This window comes from Pagrus major, chromosome 4 (genome assembly GCF_040436345.1).
Source record: "Pagrus major chromosome 4, Pma_NU_1.0".
Lineage (NCBI taxonomy): Eukaryota > Metazoa > Chordata > Actinopteri > Spariformes > Sparidae > Pagrus > Pagrus major.
The window spans coordinates 18,787,523-18,815,365 of record NC_133218.1 but is presented as its reverse complement, the minus strand read 5'-3'; the positions used below and the strand labels follow the sequence as shown (position 1 = coordinate 18,815,365).

The following is a 27,843-nucleotide window of genomic DNA, read 5'->3' as shown; positions in this document are numbered from 1 at the left end:
TTCCACTGTATCCCTGGTTCCATCCTTGTCAATTTGGCCTAAGATTTAAGGCTTGTGTAGGATTATGATGACAATTTAAAATTAGTAAAATGTATGATGAATAATTAATTCATTTCAATTGTAATTAAAGACTAACTTGACATATTGTTATATCTTGTACCTGAAAATGCACACTGCACTACTTTTTTAAATGACCTTTAATATCTAGGTATATCTTATAATATCTAACTTGAAACTGCAGTCAATTCAAATCTCTCAGCTTATTTTCCCTGCCAATGTTTTCTGCATACCAAAACAAAAATAACACCTTGTCTACACCGAGCGGTATGTGCATATATTCTGTTGAGAATGACATTGGCTCTCACTAAAGACCCCTTACTCCAATATTAAATTTAGAGGTATCATAGAAGTTCAGCCTTCTGGCTGTTTTATGCTTTGGATACTTTTTTACCATAAATGCTGTTCAATGTTAATTGATAATAAATAAAGGACAGTTATCAGCTGGATCATAATTCTGAAAGGACAGTAAAAACCTAAGGAAAGTCTTTTTCCCATTTTGTGAACTTTAAAAAAACAAAAAAACAACATCTTTCAACATTTCAAAAGCAGTTATACTTTCAGTTTATACAGTATGTTGATGAATCAATGAAGCTGCAACGTACGTGTTCTCTTCGCCCACAATGCAGATGGCTGACAGCAGTTTTACCACATCAGTCATCATGCCAGACTGGGTGGGATCAATGGCTCGCGCCAGTAGTGCAAGACTTTTTTCCTCCCCAAGGATTCGATCCAAGCCATACTGCAGTAAACACAAAGCCAAATATGCTGTAATTCTGCCTAATTGCAACAACAATAATACAATGTCATGTGAAAATGTGATTGAATGGCAAAGTAATTATTAAACTGATTTAGAAAAATTATACTCTGTGGGTTTTAATTTACGCTGGACACTGAAGCCAGCAAAGAGAAAAAAATCTTTCAAGAAGAATCAATACAAGAAAAAAAAACAATATTGTATGCAATCCTAGGGTGTGATAACTGCTTTGTACAATGAAGAACAGTTTCAGCAACTTTCAGAGCTGTAATTATTGCTTAACAATGAGAATTAAATATATTAGTTGTGCTTAATTTGTACAAAGAAAATAAATCAATCAATGTCTGATTTTGTTAGAAAAGAAAATATCCAGTAAGAACAATACATTGAAATTAATTCAGTCTTTGTATAGCAATGAAAGGACTTTTATTTTACTAAGGAAGGTGTCAAAAAGCGATTTTTTTGTTTTATTGTGTGATTTGAAAAGCAAGTTTTATAAAAATGCTTTGGTAGAAACACCAAGCATTACAGAGCATACGGATAATATTTTTTGCCTGTTCGATGTGGGCTTTATAAATTTAAAGAGACAGCCAGCAAACCAAGCTATGTTGTATTCAGATGTCCTTGTATCTGAAGAGTGTAAATGTTATGTTGACAATGTAAGAAACATTCCCTATCTTCAACTTGACTTCCCACCTTGACTATTTTTACAATCAATGGCTTCACAAAAGGCACTTCATGCAAAGAGTGCAGTAATCAAACATACTTATGTACTTTTGTCTTCATAAAAAATGTTATTGCTGAATTTCCTGTGTCATTCTTCTCTTAACACTCCAAACAATCATTGACAGTGGTAGAGCAGATTTGTGTATTTATCACAACTCAAAACACACATTTCTGATGTATCTTTTTAAACAGTAAAATTTTGGACATAGTTGATAAGTTTAAATACTACTGACCATAACCGAAGTCTAAAGTACAAAGAAACTTAAGTAATGAAAATGAAATAGAAGTTAAAGCTCAGAGTTTTAACCTACATACTTTTAGATTAAATATGCATCTTAGCAAACACATTAAACCTAGACTGATGAAACAGGTTTTACGTTTACGTTGTTTAAAGGGGATCTTCAGAGTGTCGTAACTTTTTGTATTTCATTGTCATGCCATTGGTGACAAACAATACCAAGTATGCAACTGTGTGACTTGACGCAGAAAGGCAGCACAAAGAAAGGCTGCACTGACAGCTGGCAGAGAACACCTGTCTTCTTGGCATTGTGGGTACATCCTATCCCAAGATGCCTCTCTAGCCAGGGAAAGGTCTGCGCTGACAGAGAGGCCTACGGGTAAATGATGGCGTCTGGCGCCTGTTGAGACGCAGGATTACATGAGACCTTACAGCACACTTTGTGCCAGAGCGGCTGTATATCTGTCTCCGCTGGGTTTCAGCTCCATGTGGCAAGATTTTTTTTTTCTCTATTGCTTCTGTGGACTAACAGCACACAAGGAGAAAAACCTGAAGCACTGTGAAAAAAGCTATTTCAACAGAACATATTTTGACCCACAAGTGCTTCGGCCTGGATGATAATTCCATATTATTGTCTATTGACCTTAAGTGGAAACAATTTATCACAATTTAATTACATTGTTTTGCCGAATTCTGTTGTTACCTTTGACAAATTACACAATCTAATACAATAATAACAAAATGAGTTATAAAAATAAATAAATAAATAAATTCTTTGGGGGAAAAAAATACTGATTGATTCATTTCACTTTTAGGTGCATTAACAGGGAGGCTATAAATGACAGCTTGCAAGAAAAGAAAACCCATTTACAGCAATGTCAGGCTTAGTACATTTTTGGTTTACTGTCCTGCCCTACTTGTAATGTTTTTTCAAAATACCATTTTGATTCTTTTGCTTGGGTAATTTGTCTTTGTAACACAAATTTGTGTTAAATGGCCATCTTTATATCCACTGCACAAACTGTGGCATGGCATAACTGGGGCAAATAGTCCCAAGAGCTAGGAGGCCCAAAAACTCAACCCAGGGACTAAATGTCTAACTAAAAGTCTATTTCAAAGAATCCTGTTGCATTGGCAATGCATCAGAAAAATGTAAATGTTCAACAGATAGATAGATTTAAAAAACACAACTTTGTTTGAAATGCAATATTCACACACAGCAAATCAACACAGACACAGACACTGTTTTGTGACTGATGGTTATTAATTTGTGCAGTAGTACATTACAACAATAAAACAAGCACTCCCTCTCTCAATCACATGTCTTTCCCTCCCTTACACTCTCTCTTATTGACACTCTCTCTCTCCTATAATTCCTGAGCAGAAAGCACTAACTCCAGAGGACTTTTTTGTAGGCCAGGAACTTTAGATCTGTGCAGATGTGTCACATTGTCATCCACATTGCATCAGGACATTAGTTAGCCTCCCTTCCATTAGCGGCGTATTGTTGTGATGCTGCTCATCTCCTCCACTGGTCATATGCCCTTTGTGATTGAAATCCCAGGTGCCTTATTTAGTAATTGCACGAAAACACCAGATGTTGATGTGGATGGGACTAAAATTACCCTTGGAGAACAGACTCAACTCAAAATGCAGGAAGTTATTCAAATAGACTTTTTTCCCAAAGGGTAAAAGGACAAAACTGTCATATTAATTGTAGGGTGCATTTCCTATTAACATTAACACAGGAAAAGTACAATTCTGACTTTGGGGACTCCTCATCACACCCACCACCACACTGGCTCTTTAATAAAAGTTCATTTCATCAAAGACACTCCTGAACAAAGTTATGGTGGGCTATTATGCCCACAGACACAAAGAATTTCCAGCTATGAACAATAAATCAGATGAGTGCATTGCATAGTTTTTTTCGTTTACTGTACAACCAAAATTTATGACAAATTATCAAATGGGTTTGATCATAGAAAAATCTATTGTCATTACCTTATTGTTCATGATGGCTTTGAGACACTGGACAGCTTTATGTTGGTTCTTTTTGTCAATCTTCTCTTGCCTATGGATAGAAGAGTAATGAGGGGTAGTTAATCTCTAATGTACAGCTGGAAGAATAAGGGAAGGAAAGTTTGTAAAAGGCCACTCAGAAAAAAAATGCAAGAAAGTGTTGATGATAAAAATCAATTTGAACACTAAAGTGATCTTTTGACGGGTAAAACACAGGGAAATATAAATTACAGTTGAAATGACTTAAAGTGGAAATTACCAATATTACACAACTCTTTCTGATTACTTGTTATTTGTTATCATTAACTGTATGAATACACAAATACCTAGATGCTGTAGGTAAGAGTGCACAGGAATAAACATGAATGACTGTATAAACTTACTGTTTCTTGGACAGCAACCTTTCCAAAATGTCCAGCAGCAGTCCAAGACCCTCATGCCCAAAGCTCTGCACCCAACTGAAACAACAAACATTAAATCAATATCACAACAGTGTAAGACTGACAACTGACAGCAACACTTTCATCACATCAACCATTGTGGAAACTTTAAGCCAGAAAAAGTGTAAAAACAGGATTGCATGCCGGATAAGAAAAACTTATACTGTGAAACAGCAAATGGAAAGCATGTTCAGAAACAGTTAAAACTTTAGTTATCTATCTATCTATCTATCTATCTATATATATATTCTATTTTGTATAGCCTGACCGATACTTAATTTTTAAGGACAATAAAAACATTGATATTTCACAGTTTGATTGTTTTTGCTTGCTTTTTATTCAACACATTAAAAAAACAAACATCTTTGATGCAGGTGTTAATTTGTTTTTAAATATGTATGACCAAGATATGTAACTAGCCAGACATATCGCAGTTAAGAAGTAAACTTTTACAGTATTACAGTATTATGGTGTCAACCTCGCTAAACCTTTCTCAAACATGTGTTTGGCATTTCAGTAATGCAATTACAGTTACTTACACTTAAGCCATAATATAGGCATGTATGCAAAATTCATTCAGTACATTTCTGATGTACAATATTTTCTTAACCTTTATTGAACCAGGAATAAAGTCTCATTGAGATTAAAAAACTGCCCACGACAGGCAGCAGCACAGTTCTATGGTTGCAGACATGTAACAATTAAAGCAAAGAAAAAAACACATTGCTGACTCATTAAATATCAAAACATTCATCAATATTCAAAACATCTACAGCCAGATGTCCTGTCTTCCACATGGTTTAGAATCACTTTAAATGCATCCAGTGACGCCATTTCCCAAAGATTCGGACAATTTTCTAGCTGATTCCAAGCAGACGGAGCAGTGTACTGATGCTTTCTCCAAGTTCAGTCGAGACTTAGATAGTAGAAAAAAGTCCTGGGAGCGATGACAATAACTTCCTGTACATTTCTGAAAGATGTAGTTCTGTAAGTAGGATGGAAGCAGACGAAGAAGAGCTTTGTAAATAAAAATATGCAAAAGGTTGAATGTGCGATAGGATAGGACAAGACACACTATCCAACTCGAGCAGAGCATCCATTGTGTATCCAGTGTGCGTAAGCATTGCGAAGACACATGCATGTATATAACGTCACGAAGGAAAAGCAAGACTTGTTTTGTAAAATCATAAACCAATACCAAAAAGCTTCATTTTTTTCACCAGTTTCTGATGTGAAGCTATAATGAGAGACGATCATCTCATACAATTCTTAGATATTTGTATTGGGATACAGACTCGATCTTGGATCCCGGACATGGGATGACAGATGGAAGGTTCAATGACTTTTCACCCTAAAATGATGAAAGTGTAAAATATACAAGCAATGATGAATGAGACAAAGTGATACAGCAATATCCAATTGTTTTTTTCCATTTTTTGCTGAGCTGGTAGCTTTAGGTAATCTGCATTTTCTCACTGTATATGCAGTACATACCAATACTCTAGATACTTTGCTTCGATTGTCTCACACAAAATTGATTCTCAAATTGATGTAATAAGACCAATCTATCCACAAAATGGACAATGAAAAGTCAAATCAAAGCTATCTAATTATCAAATCTGATGATAAGATCACTGAGATTTCCTGTACAGCCATACCAAACAGGGATATACCAATATATTGGATCAAATTTGGGCTTTATCCAGGGAAATCAATCTAAATCAATTTCTACCGACTTTACAGCCAAATTCAGTTCGAAGCAACAACAATACTCTATATTCAAAAAATATAACTTAAAAAGATACATTGATACAGTGGCATTGGTCATCTGAGAGAAGAAAGTGAACTGTAAAATGGGATATAAAATTATATTCTTTGGAAGTTATACTTGTATGAAGATAGTGACATCTATGCATTGTGTCTCTCCAAAGGAGGTTCAGCAGGTTCACACTCCTCCATCAAATAGGCTTTATGAGGACTGAATTTTCCTTCTGCCCTTCATGTGAAAGTTTATTTTAGACATATCTGATGGAGAAGGTGCCTTTGATGGATTCCAGGGCCAGTTGCCTGCAATTAAAGGAGTAAAATCGAAAGCTTAGAACTAAAGATTTATTTTCCAATAAAGGGGCAGATTTCTTTCCATTGAGTGAGGGAACCATCACTTGAAAAGGCAATGCAGTCTACAAAGACAAGCAAACTAAAAGTAATCCCTACTCTACAATGCTAGTCGAAATATCACATATTAATCACATATTAGCAATAGTTGAGTGGGAGAAATAAATGGGAGTGTTTCTACAGGTGTCTTAACATCAACTTCAACTGAATGTTTATGGTAGTTGGGCATTTTCTCAATCCAATGTCCAGCTTTCAGAAGACAAAATAGTGAAAATTCTTTACCACAAAAACAAACAAAAAAAAAGTTTGAAAGAAAAATGTAAAAAAATATATTCTCTTTTCATATTCCTCAGCCCTTCTTTTGATCATATTCATTAAGCTTCTAAATGACTACTTGAGGCAGGTAGGAGGTCGTAACGAATTCTGGCTTGAGCTACTGAGCTTTCTGTGGATCCAAATATTGTGTGAAAACTCACATGGATAGACAGAAAAACAAGGCATTCAATTACACAATTAATAGACTTCCTTTAGTCTTCATACTATCAGATTACAATATTTGTTAAACTAGGGGTGAGTGTTATAGTGATGAATAGCATAACAGAAGAAATAAACTATCCTCTTGTGAAAACAACTGTTGGATACAATCAAAAAGGAACAGAAATCAAGATAAAAACTGTGATTTTTCCTTGTCACTGAAAAATCATATGCTGGAGATCCAAGGTGTTCACCCAAAAGTGATGCTGGGTAGTTTACATGTGATTCAAATAAGGAACACAAATTAAACAAAAAAAATAAATTACATATTGGATTGTGAATTTTAAGAAGACACCTTTAGGTATGCAAAAAAAAAGGGGCAAATATAGTGTGATTGAGATTGTGAGCGACTGCACCTCCCTCCTGATTGAAACTGAATAACATCTTTCAACATTAGCATTCAGTTTTTGTACTGTTCTAATCACCAAGCTGCATGCCTCCCAGCATCAAATCTACAGAAATTCTCAAGGTGACAACATGAAATTGGAAGCTGTTATCTGAATTTAATTTCTTGAAAAGGAGTATGGGGGTTGTAGGAAGATGTACACAGGTTTATTTGTCTGCTAGATTGTTGGGAATGGAAAGAATAGCAGCAAACAGTATTTTTGTTTTAAAAAACTGTGGAGACCTCTTACAAATGATATTCTTATTTTGTTTGCTTTGTTTTCTTTCAACATTTTCCACAGAAAAGCTGCTCTGGTGAAGATTTAGGCATGTTTGATTTGAGTGCAGTCACTCAATATATCAGCACTGGTAGTGCTTTCAAATTTGAATGTGTACTGCATAATGTTGGAAGGTAAAAAAGTTGCTTTATTTTGACTTGCTACTGCAGCCAGGCAATAGCCTGACTGGCACTGCAGCAGGTTACTGAAGGTTAAGTAAGCCAAGTTAGTTAGCATACTTTGGTGCCTTAAATCCTATAACTCCATAAGGACAGCTAACTTGTGCTTTGATTTAAAAAGAGACCCATGTACAGTTTTAGAAAGTGCTTGATGTTTTGAGTGTAAAGTAGTGAGCACCAACAGCATTGAGGCTTTTGTTTTTAATAATATGGCCTGTCAGCTATCTGTTAATTGTTGCTTTCTCGTGATTACTGGGTTTATCAATGTACTGCAAGCATCATGTGGTCGCACACTAATCTAGAGTCATACTTAAGAGAGCAATATGATTACGGCTGAAATGTTTCTAGTACATTAGTTAATAAAATTTTAGTAAAACAGCAGCATCCTTGTTGATCAAATAAATAAATGTTATTGATAATAACTTTCAAAGAGGAATCAGTATATATATATTCATAAAGTGACCTGTTTCTCTATCCTTGTACCCTTACATAGTTTGCATTTGACACACTGTCTGTCTAGACACTAAAGTAATTAGTATTTTAAAATTAGTTTGCTAATCTAGCATGCTCTCGAAGTCCTTGGGTTTCATTAGTTCCTAACATCTGGCACCACTCCCACATCCCAAATGAGAAACTTGTCATCAGCATTTGGAGCTGTGTTTTGCAAAAATGGTCTGAAAGCACATCCCACTGCTTTTCTTTGCTCTATCTCTGGCTGCTACCTGTTAACATTACAAATGTTTTGGAATTATACAGACAGGACACAGAACAGACGAGTGCAGTATCAAAGTGCAGCATGGCCCGAGGTCCATTAATGTTTACAAAGGTCACAGAGCAGATCACAGAGCTACACAAGCAGCTTTCAGAGCTGCAGCAAAAGTTATGTTGCTTGGTATGTTTTCCCCCAGCTAGAAATGGTGACTGTCGCCAAAGGCAAGTTTGCAGGTATGTCAATAGCTGAAACATTGTAGAGGGATGCTATTTAGCCTCTCCAGAGTTATATATCAGGCTTCTCTGTGGTAAAAATGTAGTTGTAATTTCAGAGCGTGAATATTCATAGTGTAAAATTTTGAACAAAGTTTCCCTCAAAATATTATTTCAAAGCCGGAAATGGGGCAATCTTGGAAAAATTACAGCCATCTTGATTTTTGCATGGCATGGAGTATTTGTTCCAATTTTGGTACTTATTTCAATTGTAAAAGATTTTCTTGCAAACATGCAATTAGATGCTACTCTATAAATGTCGACAGTGTACAGAAGTATGATTCTGGTAGCAGCGGTCAATCCACTACTTACACACATAAATGTGGCTACTTACAGTCTTTCACCTCTTACTTGAACATTGCCTAAAATGTCAATATGACTTTTCGAAAAATTATCCTATTTTATTGGTCTCCCAAGATGTGTCTAGGATACTGCTATTTTTATTTTATGCAATGCAAGAAACAGTGATTAATTCTTTCTTCATGATCTCAGAGGCATTCTGTAATCACGCCACACTATCAACAGATGAAAAAAGAAGCACAACAATATTCGACTGAGGGCTATCATCTCAAAAAAGACACCAAGAAACAGACCGAGGGAGAGAGCATTAAAAAATAAGGAAAACAAATTCATCATCCCATTCCCTGGGAAACAAAAACAGTCATAAATCAAAGAGAAAAATGAGGCACCTTATCTGGCTAACTTCACAGCTAAGGTAGCTTGACTTTAACAGAGTCTCATGAGAATGCCTCCAAGGTTCCCAGGCAGTGCAGCACAGTGTTGCACTCTGCTAAAGCAGTTATGAAGCAGACATTCAAAAAATATATTTAAAATGTTGTCCAGAGCATAGCAAGTTAACTGACTGCAGCAGGGTTCTCCAGGGAAAGAGAGAAGGAGAAGGCTGAAGTCACAGCAATGTGGGACATCTGAAATAAAAATAGGAGGAGGTGAATTCATTCAGGGAGGACAGACTGACAATGCTTGTAAAAACTGTGTAACACGTATAGATTATGCTGTTTATGTTTTTATAAAGATTTCAGTTCTAAAAATGGTGTGAAATAGTGCAAAGCATTTTTTTATTGTAAAGGTAGAATTCATGCCAAGCTATTGTATTGGGTTGCATTACATTTTACAACTGTCTCTAGTGGAGTGGCCACTGTGTGTAGAATTCCCTAATAAGAAAGAGCAAATGCATTTATGTGTATATTTTGTACTTATGACAATACTATGAGTATGATCATTTTAAGTAATCTTGAATCTTTGTGGGTAGTACGTGGGTAGAACGTGCATGAGAGACAGGAAGGGCCTCCAAGGTTTATTAAAAAATTGTGTAAGGAAGAGGGATGCTAAACTTTACCCTAGCTTAACTGAAAAAGAATCTGGGGCCTTAAATCTGAAGGTCAGTTTTAATATAATATCAAATACCAATTTCCACTTGTTTGTCAGATCCATTTATCAAATCCATTTTATGCAATTACATCCTGTAGCCTTGCTGGTCCTATGGGCCAATACTGTGGCCTCTTTTCACAAAAAGGGAGAGAGAGCTGGAATAGCTGTGGTAGGTAAGGTATACAGGGTCAGAGGCAAGCGTCACAGTGTGACACTTTGGAGCTGCAGGAAGTACCAAATTACCTCTAAGTCTGTCTGCTCCGCTAAAAGGAATCTGATGACAGAGCATATAAGTCTGTCAGCCTATACTAGCAGCCTGATAACAGACGGATTGGATGGATGGTTTGCTACAACAGTGCCAAGAAAGTGACAGTGATCAGCATCCAAAAACAGTGGTAGACAAAATACCTTTACTGCCAAATCAATCCCACAACTCAGGATTGTAATGGGGCTATTAGATAGCTAGTGGTTAGCGCTGCCGGCTCACTGTTTTTAGCCAAGATAGATTTATGGTTAAGACAAACTTCGTCATTATACTTGAGCGTGACTGTTTTATTAGGGCTGACTTTGTTAACAGTCAGTACCTGAAGGCCACATTTTCCTCAATGTCACACATATCAATGTTCCCATAAATAGCAGTAGGTATGCATAGTCTGTTACTATTGACTTCACTGTTTCAACTGCCATGACTTGAGACAGCTAATGTAGCCAGCTATCTAGTAATCACTTTTATGTGCATACTGTAATAACTCAATTCCTACAATGTAAACTTTTTTTTACATTTACATAGTGCAGCCCTATCCATCCAATTTATAACAAGTGACAAAAGCCTTCTTTTAGCATTAAGCACAAATGTACACGTCATTGAAATGAGGCACAAAATTCCAAATAAATGGTAAATGGGCTGCATTTGTCCAGCAGTAGTTTTCTAGTCCACCCACTACTCAAATCGCTCTACACCACATGCCATATTTACCCATTCACACACATTCATGCACTGATGGCAGAGGCTGCCATGCATGATGCCAACCTGCTCATCAGGAGTGATATATAGTGTTTCCTAACCACAGCACCCTGTGATACTTCTATGCTCAGGCATTCAGACATTCACTCATACACCGAAACAACAAAGGGTTCAGTTAGTCTGCCCAAGGAGACTCGACATGCAGCCAGAACCGGTGATAGATCCACCGACGTTCCAATTAGTGGATGACTCGTTATGAAAAAGTAACAGGTCCAACCAAATGAGGTGGAATGACCAGACTGATCAGATCCAGTCATAGTTACTTACTGATATCAACTAATGTCTAATCTTCACCATCAGAAAAGGTAAATGACAAACATATCTCATCATATTCACAATTAACAAAATCAACACTTAAGCTTTTTTTGCCTAATTCAAGTTATGAAGGTCAGTCTTTAGTGTCATTTGTACATTTTTTCCAAATGTCAGTTATTCTAATCAAAAACAAGACTCAGGTCATCATGATTAAATGCTCTTAACACCAGTTCTCTCTTGGTTATCTTGATAGAGCTCAAGTGCTGAAGAGGTTCTAGGAAACATTATGAAGTCCCTCTTCTTTGACTCCTACATACAGTATACGTGCCAGAGAACAGTGCTGGGCGTGAGTGCTATTCACAGTGACCTCAAAAAGATGAGCCTAGCAGTAGGATGGATTTCTTAGCCATGTCAAGGCTTAAAACTGTTAAGTTCATTGTTTTGAGACAGGCAGTACAGGCTGTGTTAACAACATATAGTCCTGTATAAACTCACACAATATTCAAACATTTTTATTCACTAATGTTAAACTGGTTATGACTGTGAAAGAGTACCACGTGATGCATACTTGCTTCGTGAAGATGGTCAATAATATTATGCAGCGTGGGATGTAATGCCATTCTCTAATATTCTATTTTGAGTATGTATTTTAAGGTGGATAATCAGCGAATTTTCCTCTTATGCATATGTTTAAACACAATTTTAAATTTGTCAGAATTTTCAAACTCCTGTGATCTAACTGGAGTTCCACTTTAAAACTCTCACCTCATATAAAAAATGATGATAGATCACTAGTGTATACAATAGCCTCTGGTTCAGAAGCACAACACATTGCAAACAGAAATATATCAGGCATAAAACACAAGGCAAGAATCTATAAGATGATGCAAGACCACAGTCATCCTCAATCAGCCGTGAACAGCATGACAGAACTATTTACCTGAGAAAGACATTGTGTAGAGTGTAAAGAGGTATTGTGATCTTCAGTCAGGGTTCATCAATGAATTTCAGTGATGTCTCTGCTAATGTATATGACCACACGTTCTGTGAAATGTCTGTGTATACTTGAAAAAAAAAAAAAAGTATACAGTATACCTTAAATAAAATCAATTACAACCTATATGGTTTAATCAAAGGATAAATAATTATTTAATTAATACTGACACGTCAGTAAGAGACAATGATGTCTGAAAGATGAGTAGTAACACTGACACATATCAGCACATTTTAGAAGGCAGCAGTGTCAAGCAGTTGGGAACCAGTTTTCTATAGAATATAGGGGTTTTTAAGCCATCTATGCCTCCTATAACTTAATGGAACATTTGCAGAAAAGATCTTTCCCTTCCCAGGCCTTTCATTTCTTTTCAGCCGTTCGGCTGAAATTGTTGGATGTGACGATGAAGGTCAGCTTGCTTGTAGCTTCTGCTTTCTCAGCGTATTCATCCACAGATTTCTTAAGGGGCGCAAATGTCAGCCTCCATCCTAGCTCTCTTCTTTTTCAAATCATCAAGCTCATCTGTGAAGGCCTTTTTCTTCAGGTCAACAGCATGCTGCTCTTTCTTTTTCTCCTCCTTCATCCAGTTAGCCACAGTACCTGGCTCCTACAGCAAAGAGTAATAGCTCTTTGGTGATCTCTACCTTTCTTATGCCCCAAACAAACCTGACATGGTCAACAATGCCCCTTTGAGCCACCAGAGACTTATCCCTCTGATTCTCCAGTCAATTGGTGGTGAAATATCCTCTATGAATGGTCCATGTCATAGGACGAGTAGAATATTCACCATATTCCACACTCGTCTGATGGTTTTGTCCCATTGTCTCATACAGCAGGGTGACCACTTGATCTGTTTTTGGGTTAAGTTTCCTGAATTTAAAGCAGTTGAGTCACAAAACACCCTAAACTTCTTAAAGGTATTATCAAACACTGTCCCATCTGCATGTTTAGCAAGAAGAACTAGTGCAACATTACAGTCTCATTTGAGATATGCACAGCTCCTTAGATTCTGCTATGCATCTTGGGTCAATGCTTCTCATTTCTAGGTGATACGCTAGTGTCTTTTTCAACAACTTCTCAAGCAGTGCAATCAAGAGTATCTTACAGTCGATCTTTATCTCCAGTCTCTGCCTCTCTGAAATGTTTTTTGAAGACCTGAGTTGGTTCAGGGTGGCTTCTGCTTCAAATCTAATATCAATCTGAGAACGGTCCCTGTGCAGACAACTGTCCTGAAAGGAGACTTCGGTGTAGATGTTGCCTCTCACAGGTGCATTTCCCTCGAAAATCTTCGCACTAGCCCTGTAAACAATTGAAATTAAAGGATTTTGTGTTTTACTTTGATCATTCCTGTATATTACACTCTTCTGTCAATTGAACACACCCACTGAGTGAATATTGCTAATATTAAGTAATGCAAACTACAATGCTATATGCTGTTTCTATTCTGTACAATAAATGTCATTATTTAAAAATATGCTCCTTCTGTTATTATTGTGTATAAATGAGAACCACTATAAATATTTTGTGGACAGCAATGCTATTAATGTCCCCTGATTATGACACCTGTTATAACAGCTGTATGATGTTTTATTAACCTACTACACTTATACAACATATAACTCTGTGGTTAGAGTTATAATGTAATGGAAAACACCATCAAATGTTTATCCTTACCTTTAATTAGTTTGTCTGAGAGGGTATTCCCACTTTCACAGTAAAAGGAGGCTCAGCCCAGCAGATTTTTCACCTCTTCAATTGACTTCACCTTTGGACTGGGTTGTTTGCATTTTCCTACCATCTGGACATAGCATTTGACGTACGGCCAGAGCAGCAATCTTCTTTCTGACAAACTGACATTCCCGATCCACCAGTGCTTGCAAAACTGATACATGGGCATGCTGTATCCAGTTGCTGTTATAAAATCTTTATGACGGTCAGGGTGATCATGGAACAACAAGTACAGGCTGGAGAGTCTGTGCTCAACTTCCCAACAGATAGAGTTCCATCTATCTCTAAACGCATTGTGCAGTGTATGCAAGCTGCACAAACCGATTGATAAGCAAATTCTCAGCATATGTTCCCAGTATTCAAAACGCTTTGTAGTCAAACTATGAATCCATCACATCAATTGTGTAATTCACTTACTGTATTCAAATAAATAATGTATCTTTATGTATGTGTCAGTGTATGTGGCGATAGGATGTGGTTGAGTGTTAAAAAGACCACATGTTTGTGGTTCAGGCAGTAGATGATAATGTGAAACAACCTTGTTAATCCCCAGCTTCAGACAAAGAGAGCCCGAAGCAACAAACGAAACCTGAGAGAGGAAGACAACCAAGGTAAGACTGCCAGGGATCTGCCTCTCAGTGTGGTTTAGATGGCACCAAAGGATGTGTACCAATACCTTATCTCATCCCAGTCTTAAAAATATGCAGGAATTCATTTTAGGCACCAGAAAAGCCATAATATAGACAGTGATGTGTAAGAGATTATCAATAAAGAGTGAGTTGAGGTTTAAATATGAATACTATGTAATTGTCAATAATTATTTCACCTACAGAAAATAACAACAGGGAAAACAGTACATACAAAACGGTAGTGCTTATTGCTGGGCTATTGGATTGGATTAAGTTACATTGCAGAGAGGTTGACGATAATGTGCCAACCCCCATTAGGAACTATTTTATTTTAACTACTAGCCTGTACTGAATAGTGGAGCATCCACTTTGTTGATAACATTTCTAAGAGAAAACTAAATTAACTACTGTGTAATTCTTACAAAAAGAATACAAAAAGAGACAAAAGTGAAGGCAATTAAGCGTAAAAGAGCAAGTTTATCCCCATTGTCATAATCTTGTACTGTACCTGACAGGGTTGCTGGTGAGGGACACTCGCAATGAGTCCAGGCAAGCAAACAGACGTTCATCCATCACCCCTGACTTCAGCTCTCCAAGGAATTCCTGAGGAGATATCTGATGGCTACTTCTCAAGTTACCCTGGAAGAGAGAAAAGAAGAACAAATCTTAAGGGTAGCCAAGTAAATCTAAACAACATGAGGGCAAAACGTCTGAATAGTCAGTACACTGAATAAAAAATACTGTGTCAACAATCTTCTATAGTCAATTGTAATAGCACAAGCGTGCAAAAGTACCCAAGGATTCCCTACTACTACTCTACTACTGTGCACTTAATAAACCAGAAAATCTCTATAAATCTAGCATGCTTGAACAAATTCCATAAAAACAACTAACAGATACCTTTGCCAGAAGTATGCAATGATTACAATAGATCAGAAAAAGCCACCTTTGTCTGGATTCTAGGATAACTCTATCACCGTTTTCCCTTACCATTCTAAAAATTGCCCACACTATGGAAATGTTAGTTGCTCATCCAATTTGAATCTATTATTTTTATCATTAAAACCAGTTTGCATGAGCTGGAAGATTAGCACAAGTGCAAGTAAGTAAAATTAAAAACATTTCTTTGTGTTGTGGTAACTTCTGCTGAGCACATTGTAATTGCACATTAAAGGTGCTCAGAATGATCAGCCACCAATCCTTATTGGCCGATGTTCTAAATGGTTTGCTATGTGGTCTCTATAAAGACTGATCAAATAAACTTGCAAAACACTCACACTGCAAAAATGTGCAGAAATGTGTGTCATGGAATTACATGCAAATGACTATCCGCATTGAGCACGTTGGCAGGTGAATGGTTACAGCACATGCCACACGGACACATGGCTACAACCGTCACCAGACCATTGCATGTCATTGTCCTCTCTCTCCTTCGTTGCTATCTGCCTCCCCACTATCACCATCCAATAATGGCAAAAATCTACAAAACTCACCATCTGCACAACCCATACAACTAGAGATGTGAATTTGTCTACTACTGTTGCCTGACAATTAAATAGCATATAGTGTCTCAAACACAGTGCTAATCAATCAATAGCAGGACATGTATACTGCAATAGTGCTAGTCTATTAATGAAACATGTCTAAATCACTGGTGTGACAACTTTTCATTCATTAGCATGGGTACAGCGCCCTCTAGGAGGACAAGAAAAAAGTGAAGCAAGTAGAATTGTTAAGAAGAATCGTTAAACCTCAAGTTTGAGGGCAATAAACTGGTGACCACTGAAAAAAACATTGGATCAGTATACCCAGATTGTGTGTCATCTTTGATTCACGGCAATGTGCATATTAGACCAATTACAGCCATAGACAACAAGCAACAAAGTCTCTTAATTAGTTTTTAAACCTCCAAATATTTCACAAAGGGGCACAGAGTCTTAAATCTTTTCATGTTGGTTTAAAATTCATTCATCAACACAGAAATCACAGCAATTAACTGAGATAGCCATTATCCGCTACACTGTAAGGATCTACAATCTTTAATCATGTGCAAAATGAAACCATATCAAGTGTAGCATATAGACTTCCACCTGTCCTAGAACCAATATCCATGTACCATTTAGATAACTTTATGAATGTACAACTTTCTTATTTACATGTATTTGACCACTGTATCCCCCTAACCAATAACACTCTACATGCATCTAGTGAATAAACATGTAGCATTTTCATAGAAGACAGTAACAAGACACTTAAAGCTAAAGCTTCTCTGTGTTTATAAGTGAAAGGGTAGTGTACAGAGAAAGCTACATGTATTTGGTTTATCAAGACAACTGCACTTATGCCAAAATGTCACGCATCGTTGGGTGCGTTTTCCAATTCATAAAAGGCCTCAGAAATCAGCCTGCATCTCTACAAGAAGGAATTAATAATCCCTAACCCTTGCAGGCCAAAACAATGGAACAATGGCCAGTCTGTCTCTCCCCTGACACATCAAGCCCAAATCTATAATATTCTCTTCGGTATATAGCAAAAATGAAATTAGATCTCAAAATCTCACACAGAAAACTCAACTTAATCTTCATTCATCAAAGAATGTGTGTTGTACTGATCATAAACACTTCTTTAACCTTAGAAAAGGAAATTCATCACCCATAGGGGCAGAGTAAAATCTATACATACATCTGAGTAAGAGCCACTAGAGAAAAGTATCATTATGGCTTCATGTCTCCTGTGATAGAAGGTCTGTTTGGTTTGTGCTCCACCCTTCACTGGACCTCACCATAGTTTTAATCCAACGAGGCTCTGCCTCAACACCATGAGACATCCTGAGTAGTCCTATGAATCTAGCGCTCTTCAGTGACAACAGCAACATGAACACCCTTCAACGTTGCCATCATCATGGCTAAAATGATTGCAACCCTTTCTCAGCCTAGGCCAACTCTGCCTCGTACGTCTCCTGCTCTGTCGAGGGTAACTGGAACTGCAGCGGCAATTTTGCCAATTCCACCTACTCCCTGGCAGCACACCAGCCCATCAAGGATACAGTAAGTGTCTGCCTCCCTCCCTTTTCCTCTTCTGGCCCAGTGGTCAAATGTTTCTCTCATCCTGGAGAGACATGATGATGGCCATCCTGTTTGTTTCTCAGATTCTCTAAGGCCTTCAGTAGTCAGCGAAACATGAGTGCTGCTCATGGCAATAGGCACGTCTGGCTGGGCCTTTCTCTCTAAAGGCATTACTAACAGCCAGTTTGCCCAGTGCTGGCATCAGAGTAGCTGTGGACCCACCTGCAACCCCAGCCCCATCCACATATTTGCTGCAGAAGCTGCCCAGAGAGTTTCTCTTTGACCCTTTCAATTCTTCCAATTGAGGATATTTTTCGACCTAATATGAATAAAATAAACTACGTTCTTCTGATATATATTGATCGATATAAATACAATGTAGTAACCGTATTCATTATTATATCTAGAATAATTTGGTATGCACCGGATTGTGCACCACTATTGTGCATTGCATCAAACTAAACTCTTCACAAAGGTAAAACAAGGACCTTTTGCTGCAACAGCAAGAGATCCGTGGTCAGCAGCAGTGAGCTATGGTGAAATTTGACTTCAAACGAGTATGAATCTTGGTATACCACTGTCCTGTCATTATTTCCAACCACAACCCTGCTAGAGAAATCCTGTCTATTCATTCACCCACAGTGATTTCCACTCAAATATCTCTGCCTACAACAATTATGGTAATGGAGCAGCTTTTTCCCCACATCGCTTTCCCCATCTAAGCCACCATCGTGGCCCTCCTTTCTTCACAACGGGACAGGGAAGTGGCGCACAGCCACAATGCCTCGATCTCTCTGTTTCACAGTGCACTCACTTTCAGAGCACCGGCTCTGTATGACCAACATTTTTAGGCTTTCCTCCCCTCAGCGAGATCAGACAGTCGAAAGAGGATACAGAGATAATGACCAACGATGATAACAACTGACACTACACCCAATCCACAACAAGCAACAATGGTTCCGTGTCCCTGCTGTGGCAAAAGTCAACATTATCTAAATATTATGCTTAGCCTGCAATTGACAGATACAAGCTCAACACCACTACTTCTGGGGCAAAAAAGTCCAGTAAGATAGCCTTTACTGGTGAGCTAAAAAACAATTTTCTTCTCTTTTTTTTAAAGGCTTATTTGGTAAGATTAAACACAACATTTTCACTCTACTGCTCTGCCTTAGCCCTATGCATTTGTTAGAGGTGATATGACTGCACCTAAAGAGATGTGTAAGTACTCAGTGTTCAGTATGTTCTGTTTAAAGTCTGTAATGTACATGTACCTACTTGGCATTTGTTTCTCTCTTAATGATCGGTCTCTTCAACAATCAATCACTTTAATTAAGGTCTTAGCCACAACTGAAATTTAGAAACCCGTAGACCACAATTTACACCCGATCAATGTTGGGACAGTGAGCCTCTGTCTCTATTTTTAATACTAGCCGATTAAATGTCTCTGAGGTCTCATCCTGAGAAAGTCAGTGAGTTCGGCAGAATTAGACTGCTGAAGCCAGCCTCATCTCAGCTTTAGCTGAACTTGAAAATGCATTTTTACACAGTTCGAGGACTGTGAGTTTTGATCCTCATCTATTATATTGATAGTGCATTAGGAAAACATTTCTTCATAATTTGTATGTACAGGATAACAAGAACAATGACCAATATTGTATTTAATATACATATGGCCATGTGCATATTGTGCTCGTTTTGCAAATAAAAACACTGGTTCAGGACACTGAACATTGTTTTAATGCCCCTTTTAATTCTCCCGTCCCCAGTCTTAGAGATATACTGTACCACTGAGACGAGGAGAGGCATTTCTGAAAATTCTTTATGGGTCTTGTGAACAATAAGTAAAATACCAGTTCCTGCACAGCAGGGGCACCACAGTCAAATCAACAGTGTGGTCTCCAAGAAGCACAATTGTTATTTCAAAACAACTACTACTACACAACACACTGGCAAAGGTCAGTATTTATTTTGTGTGACAAATTATATGTCCCTTCCAAAATTGCAACAAGAAACACACAGCAAGGAACACTAATCAATTTAGGATGCAGTATTGAGGGGATAATTGGCAATGTTGTATTGCAGTTGAAATTGAGGTGGCAGGAAAGTAAATTTTGGTGGCAAGGAAACCTTACCTGACATAAACCAGAGAAATTAAAAAGTCAAAAATGAAAAAGAGAAACCAGCTGCAGATAACAACAAATATTTAACAACTGATTCCAAAACCTTAACTTTGTGCATCAGCCTATACCAAGTACCGATCTGATGTGCAGTGCAGTAAAAAAAGATTTTTTTAATTTCATTTTATTATTATTTTTTTTTAACACATGTATACTACTAACCCTGTACAGATGTTATGTTACGGATGTGCTTGAGGTTACACAAGTTGCTTAACATTTATGGATATTGGCTACTTGTGCCGTAATAAAATTTGTTCAGTTGCAAACAGGTTAGAAATGGGTCCCGGGCCTATTAAGGAACCACAAGTATATTATTGCTTAAGGACCTGGCATTAGACTGAGAGGGCAAATTATAGCACAAGAACCTGACCAGCCTCGTAAAATAGGAGTCATAATTTGAAGAACTGAAAGCAGAATTAAAACCAGCCTGCAGACTGTCAATTGTCATAATATATCAGCTCAGTAATTACTGACATGAGAGAAATATCATATGTTAACATGCTCATTTTGACAACCTCCCCCTCTAAAAATTGAATATACTATGTCTTATGTAAATGTAGCATTTGATAAAGGAGGTATTTTGAAGGATTTCACATTGTTGCATTTTGGCCAGTGGCCAGTAATTTTACCATGCAGGTAAGCAAATGCAAGGATATACACAGGCTGGTCCCCATGGTAACTAGAGATGGACAGCCTAAGGCAACTTTAGAGGGATGGTTATAGCAAATATAACAAATGCAACACTTCTTTGCAAGACACTGTGCCAACTTGTTAACCAGAAAACCTTTAAAAAAAACATGTAAAGGAAAATCTGAGTGAGGCAACTCGAGCATTAGTTAATGTCGGTCAGTTGATTTAAGTTAAGAGGTGCCCACAGAGGGGTTATTCTCAAGCCTCTGTTAATATAAAAACAACAAAAAAAAACACCTCAGGTAGGCTGTGTTTTCATTAATATTCAAACAAAGTCTCACAGAATGAACCCATATTAACTATGAACATGCTCTGGGGTAAATATTTAATGGAGTATCCCTTTCACATTGTGGTCTTTCAATACAATTCTATTCTTAAGGGTAAGAGAAATCAATGGCCTTTTTTGGTCTGGAAGAGGAAAGAATGATCCATAGTTTTCATTTCTTTGGAGATTTAATCGTTTTCCTCTGTACACTGATAGTTTTATCACCTCTATCAGGATCTATCTTTGCTTTGAGAGGAAGCAAAGGAAAAGCTTCGGGCTGAAACTTTGAAGGAGGACCATGATGGAAAATTCACAAACACAAAATCTAATTAATTATCATTTTTCCAGCACACAAAATGTTATTTAAGATGTGTACCAAACCACTCCCATTTACGCTGTGATGCACTACCACCCAAAAGCAAAAGAAATTATTAAAGGTGAAAATATTTTATTTTTTTTAACAGGGTGAGGGTGAGTTAGGAGTGTACAAACCAGATAGAGATAGGGAGAGAGAGCAATAAAGAGACAAGCTCAGTATGCACTCATTCAGCAGACATTGGTAGGGCATTTTAAGGACTAGTCTGTTAAATATTCCCATCCTAAATGCAGTATTTGTGTATTTTTACATATGAGACCCAGTGCAGCTGTGACTAAATCTTCTAGAGATAGAGATGGGAAGATAAATGAGATTGCACTTTCTTGTAATCCATTATACCCTGATCATAATATTAAATATTACATTTTATAATCAATCTCTCTCAAGTTTTTCTCAGGCCAGGTCCCATGTGAGACAACATTTTTCATTTAAAATAGATTCAATAATAATAGAAAACATGACATTAAAAAATTACAGACATTAACTTATATAACTATATGTTATGTTAGGCAGCAAAACATATGAGGTAAAACCAGGTCAGAAGACATTCATTCATTCATTCAAAAACTTACAGTTTTAGAAGCAGTAAAAATGTACCGGAGGACCATTTCTCTCTTTGTGTTTAGGTCCTTCTCTCTCAAAGGAGTCTTCTTTTCCTCACTCAAGTTCATGTCCTCCTGAAAAGAAAATGGAAAAAAAAAAACAAAGAGGATTAATTTTGTTGAAATTCTTATCTGCAATATTTTTGTTTTTTTAGATAGTAAACACCTCCACAATAATTAACGATATTAGCTTTGTGTCATTGTGTTTTTAAGCTTACACTTAAATATTAATTTTCTATATTGGCCCAAACCTAAACCATGTTTTATTTCAGGAAATTATGCTTTAAAATTGAGGATCATATCATATTAGTAGATTAGACATTATTGTGTTCATAACAGCAAAAGTTTTTGGATTCCAATTTCTTGTATTCCAAAGTTAGCCTGCTACTATAAGAGTGCTGCTTTTTCTTAGTGTTTGTAGCCCTAATGTTGTTACACAAGTGTCTGTCTACTTCCATCTACACAATGTCTGGAGGTACTCAGCCCTAAAAGTTTCTGTCCTGAAATCTTTTTTGGAATCTTTACCACTCAGTTACTGTGGTTGCCCTAGCATCAGATGTAGGTTTTACATACAAGCTGCAATATTGTTTTTGATGATATTGTACCATGACAAACACAACATACCATCATCTTTTCAAACAGAGCCAAGATCTCTTTTTCCGAAGTGATCTTTGATGAAAGCTCCTCAAACTGATGTGAGTTGGATGATGAAGAAATGGACCAATCATTAGGATTGTGTTTAGAGTATGATATGGGTGGTCGCTCCTTTTTACTACCCGGAATCCGAATACTGGCGAATCGGTCCAGCTGTGCAGACAACACAGAAAACACAATTAAAATAGGGAAAGGTACACAAGAATTTTTGGTTCCAAGTTAAAAGACATAAAAGATGTGTTAGATTATGAGCATATTTAAATGGTTATTACGAAGAATGGATTAGACACAACAATTAGCCTATTAATGAGAAGCAATGCTATCAATGTTAACTGTGTGAACAAAGCACATAACATCTGTTTAACGTGTGTTGAGCAAAGTGCTATCTAGATAACATGCAAATTCAACAAAGACATGAGCTAGTCAGAGAAGCCGTCTGTGCTCTGTGATGTGAATGGATCAATGTCTGGCAATGAAGACTAATTTCATTGCTCCTCAAAATAAGCAGATTAGATGACTTTGAGTGAAGCCATGTTAGATTTTAAAGAGATCAACAACCAAAAGAAGAGAAAACACACCAATTTTCTCAAATCTTACCACATCATCTGTGATGTTTCTAAAGGGTAAGTGCTAAAGGTGGGGAACAGAAAAAAAGAAACAAATAAGGAAACACACAGCAACTCTGTCAAATATTATTTGGAAAGCAGCAATCTAGAGAAAATTGTGATACTTTTTGTGAACAGGTTTGATTGCTAACCTCGTAAAAAGTTTTGGTTCTTTATAATCTGGGTGTAAACATTTGTATTGGATGACATCTGGAGTAGAGAGCCAACAAACAAACATTTTAAGGGCCAAGAAAAAATGTGTCACTCTTGAAATAATTTGTGAGTGCACTGTGCCTTACCGGCATTTTAAACATTTCAAACTCATAGCGGTAATAAAAAATAATGATAATATTAATAAAAATAATAATAATAAATGCTGCCAAAAAAGTGCTTTTCTAACGAGCCTTGTCTGAGAATTATAGAGAATTATAAAGGAGATGATTTGCACTTGGCCTGTTGTTATCTGTGCGTACCAGCTTCCCCAGTGCCTGCTGAGCACGTTTTGTCAGCTGCTTATTCTGCTCCAGCAGAGATTTTGTTTTTTTCTTTGTTTTTCTAAAGACTCCCTAAGAAGTTCCCATCTGCACTTCAAACAAGTGTAACAACGTCAAAAATGCCAACCCTAGTAACCCTAGTAAGGAATAACAAGTCAATACAGGAACAGACAACATGAAATTTCAAAATGGTTTCATTATGAAATGTTGAATGAAAAACTAACATGGAAAGGTTAAGTCTTCCTCAGAACGTCAGAGAAATAAATCAATATCCACCACTGTTTAATTAATATAAATTCGCCTGGAATAAAATATGCCAGCCTGTCAATGAGTCATCCCCCCTAAGACTGCTCAAAGATTAACATCATACATATTTGTTCAAAATGTGCGAGAAAAACGGATTTTGAGTTGACTTGAGAGAATATTAATAAAATGACTGACCACCCAATGCCTAGTGTAAAAAATATTTTTTGTCTCCACTGATCAGCTTGCTTGACAACTAATTGGACACAGCTGTCAAACTTTCACTTCATATGCCCACATCTTGGCAAACTGTGCCAGAGTTTGCATTTGGAACAAAACTAACTAAGATGGACCCAAACAATATATACAAAGCAGCAGTAGGAACTAACCTACATAGTTCTGGTTGCAAGGTAACACTACTATACCAACTTACAACTTACAACTTTGTGTAATTGTAACTTACACATTTTTGACTGACATAATACATAACATGGGGCATATAAATGACAATAGTGCCAGGGGAACAGAAGTCAACAGCACCAGAAAATCTCTCCCGATGGCATCCCTCAACAATTTAACTACTACTTGTTATCCAAGTCTTTGCTATTAAGTTTTGCTAATTGAAAGTCTGGTGGAGGGACACCCTGAACAGTGTCATAAAATGCAACAGTGACTTAGTCCTCCTGTTTTGGCCTTGCAGGACTAATGGGATGAAAACAAAAATGGCAAATATAAAATGAATGAATAGATTTTATGCCGGCTCCAGTTCATTTTCATCAATTTCAGAATTTATTGAATATGACATTCAAAATGTTGCTACTTGTTCCCAAGCTGTTTCAGTTTCTCTGTTTCAGCCGTTTCTCTCTCAAGTCTCTGCAACTATGTATTTTCATTATTGCATATGAGTATTATGTATGCTAAAACAAACATGAAGATGTTCAGTTTGTACTCATTGATTCTCATTGCTGCACCTAAACAGCACCAAACAATCAGCATCCAACAAAGGAATCCACAGGTGGCTTTCCCACGGCGCTTGCTGTGCATATGTCAATAGCACTACACTGCAGGAGCAGAGGGCAATGGAATCACAGTATCAGGACAGTGAACACACAACACAGCTGCAGAGTTGACAGCACACAGCTAGGCACAAAAGCCTTGCGGAGATCTTACACTTTTTTGCTATACATTCATACTGTGAGTAGTTTACATGACTGAAAATATGTTAATGTCATATTAAAAAAAATGCCAGCATTCATTGTAAGTATTAAGAATTACTTACATTTAATGATTTCCAAATACCAATACCAGCAGTAGCCTACTAATCTAATGTCATCCATAGTGACACATTAAAATTGCAGGCAAGGGCGAGGTCTCACAAGGACTCCTCTGACTGTACATTTCCAAGGCTTATAGAGCAAGCAAACTTTTCCAAGTGACAAGGATAGTGGAATAAGGGAAGACATCCAAGGAGAGCTAAGTAACTGACCAAGTGCCTCCAATAAGATAAATAACTGCCTGGTAACAAAAAAAGAGAAGACAAAAGCAAATCAAATTGTGGCTGCCATAAAGCTGGCTATGGTTAACAGCAATGCTTTGTGTTTTTCAAGATCTCACTATTGCAAATCTTTCATTTTAATGGCCTTACAACAGTCATTTGTAAATGTCAGTGAATTCATTTTAGTTTCCGCTATCATCCTGTTCATTTAAATTAAACTTTGATAACATCTTTTTCAATTACTGACACAAGTAACAGACTACTCGAAGAGAAAACACTGCACATGCAATTCAGAGAGGATTAAAAATGTAAACACAGAAAAGGGAATGCTTTGCAGAGGTCACGAAAAAGCAAAAATTAAAGAATCCAAAACAACACAAACCCAAGACAACAGACAGAGACATCAGATTATGAAAACATCCCTCTTTGGACATTTCATTTAAAACACTGCTGATGCTTTTTTTTTCTATTTTATTTTTTAGGACTGAGCAATTGCACAACCCCAGGGCTGCAAATACGTATGACAAGGCACATGGACTACTACGCAGGGCTCTCACTAATGAATGCTGTTCCACCATCTTAACTACTGGTATTTAAAAAACACATTTTTGTAACTATGGCCTTTTAAGTCGATATTTCTGCTGTGACTTGAAATGAACAATTCCTGCAAAACTAAACTTTAACCACAAAGACGTCACTGATAGAACTTGCCACACTTGGCGCCACAATGTTTTTTTCTCTACACACAATTAAGTGCGGCATTTCCTTTTAAAAATTTAATTTCCTGCGGATTGACTAATTTGTATAACTCATCGTATTACCATTTCTGCACCACCTTAGTGGCACTATCACAGGCACTGACTGAAAAGCTACTCAGCAAAGTAATTCCAACAATTAAAAGTCATATGAACAAATTAACTTTGGTGGAAAAACATGTGTCAACCAATATAAATGCAAATAAAATACACTTCATTAATGATTGACATTACTCCCTTTTACCCATACAAGGTTTTTTTGTTTTTTTATTGCATCTGTCTCAAATTCAAATTTCAGCTCTGAAATAATTCTGCTGACACGTCTGGTGTATTTTGTTTCCTACCCATCTCTTCTTAAATTTTCTGGCTTAATTTGGAGTTTTTTTCCTTTTGGAAACTGGCATTGTAAGGGTTTAAGGTTAATAGAATAGGTGAATGAAGTGCCTCAATTATGCTTGTTAAAACTTGTTCGCGGTTGCTTATTTGAGCCCCGAAGATCAGTAATATTACCCATTTACACTTTCCCAAAACTTGTGATATAGAAATAATATATTAAACATTCATTACAATAATGACACCATAAAACCAACTATATCAGATGTGACAATGAGCTGCCCTCCTCATCCTTTTTTTTTTGTTTCCAACTAGACTAGAAAAAGGCCAAAAGCAGCGTCTCAGAAGAGCATTAACACATTGCATTAACATGTCTTCTGGTCCATTTCTTTCTTCAGTTTTATAATGCTCTGCTTGAAAAACAGAAGAAAAAAATAATACAGTGGCTTTTAATGGCAAATCTACTTTCTACCAAGTACAGTAAATTTTATGGTATTACAGTGCCACCTATTGAGATGACAGTTAATAAATCAGTGCTGTACACTGAAAAATATCTCCAATGTTTTTCAGTAATTATTTATAATATATATTAATGTTATGATTGCTGCTAGACTGACCAATCATTGACAGAGAGGGACTAAATATGTCAAGACTAAGCTGTACCATCACAGGTACATGTATGTATGTATGTTTTAGTGGAAATAAGTCACAAGATGTTCTTTGGTTGCATATTTTTGACAAATAAACAGAACAAAAGCACGAGGACAGCATTCTTTAGAAATTTGAGGCTCTCCGGGAGGTATAATGGCCTCAGTATACATAGCAGCTTTTTGGTGAGTATTTTAAAAGGAGAACCAGATCAATAAATAACACCTTTTGTCAGCCTGAATGAAAATGTGAAGTGCAGCTCACATAAGGATACTTTGCTTTTCACTCTTGTAGAGAACTGTGAAAAAGTTCTTCAAAGAGTAAGTAAACAGCAAGAAAAGTAATCTCAGTGGGTTTTCAGTGTTAACACAATGCTTCCTATGATTTTGACAAAGGTTGTACTGCTTTTATTTTAAAAGGTGCAATTATAGTATTTTATGAGATTAATTAAGATTTAAATAGGTCAGACTATGACAAAATAATCTCAACTAAAGGACCATGTGAAATATTTTCCAGGGCTTTTAACAACATCTCACATCATCAATGGATGGAGTTTACTCAGTTGTCATGAAGTTGACATCATATTCAGAAGATAATAGGTGGATATATATGGGCTATTATGTAGGGACTGGAATTAGGGCTGATTGATATGCAAAAAATATTTTTAAAACATTTTTTACAGGTACTGACAGGTACAAAAGGTGTCTT

The 27,843-nt window shown here is 36.8% G+C and overlaps 1 protein-coding gene across 1 annotated transcript in view; it reads right to left on the bottom strand.

Annotated features, from left to right (window-relative positions):
• LOC140994201 (protein diaphanous homolog 3-like) overlaps positions 1-27,843 on the bottom strand; it is a 165,945-nt gene that overhangs the window by 136,431 nt on the left and 1,671 nt on the right. The window contains exons 2-8 of the mRNA XM_073463751.1: positions 23,160-23,192; positions 22,533-22,715; positions 21,879-21,983; positions 15,242-15,372; positions 4,184-4,258; positions 3,783-3,852; positions 663-799 (exon numbers count right to left, since the gene is read on the bottom strand). Of these exons, the coding sequence (XP_073319852.1) occupies positions 663-799; positions 3,783-3,852; positions 4,184-4,258; positions 15,242-15,372; positions 21,879-21,983; positions 22,533-22,715; positions 23,160-23,192 (734 nt within the window). The remainder of the gene's footprint in view (positions 1-662; positions 800-3,782; positions 3,853-4,183; positions 4,259-15,241; positions 15,373-21,878; positions 21,984-22,532; positions 22,716-23,159; positions 23,193-27,843) is intronic.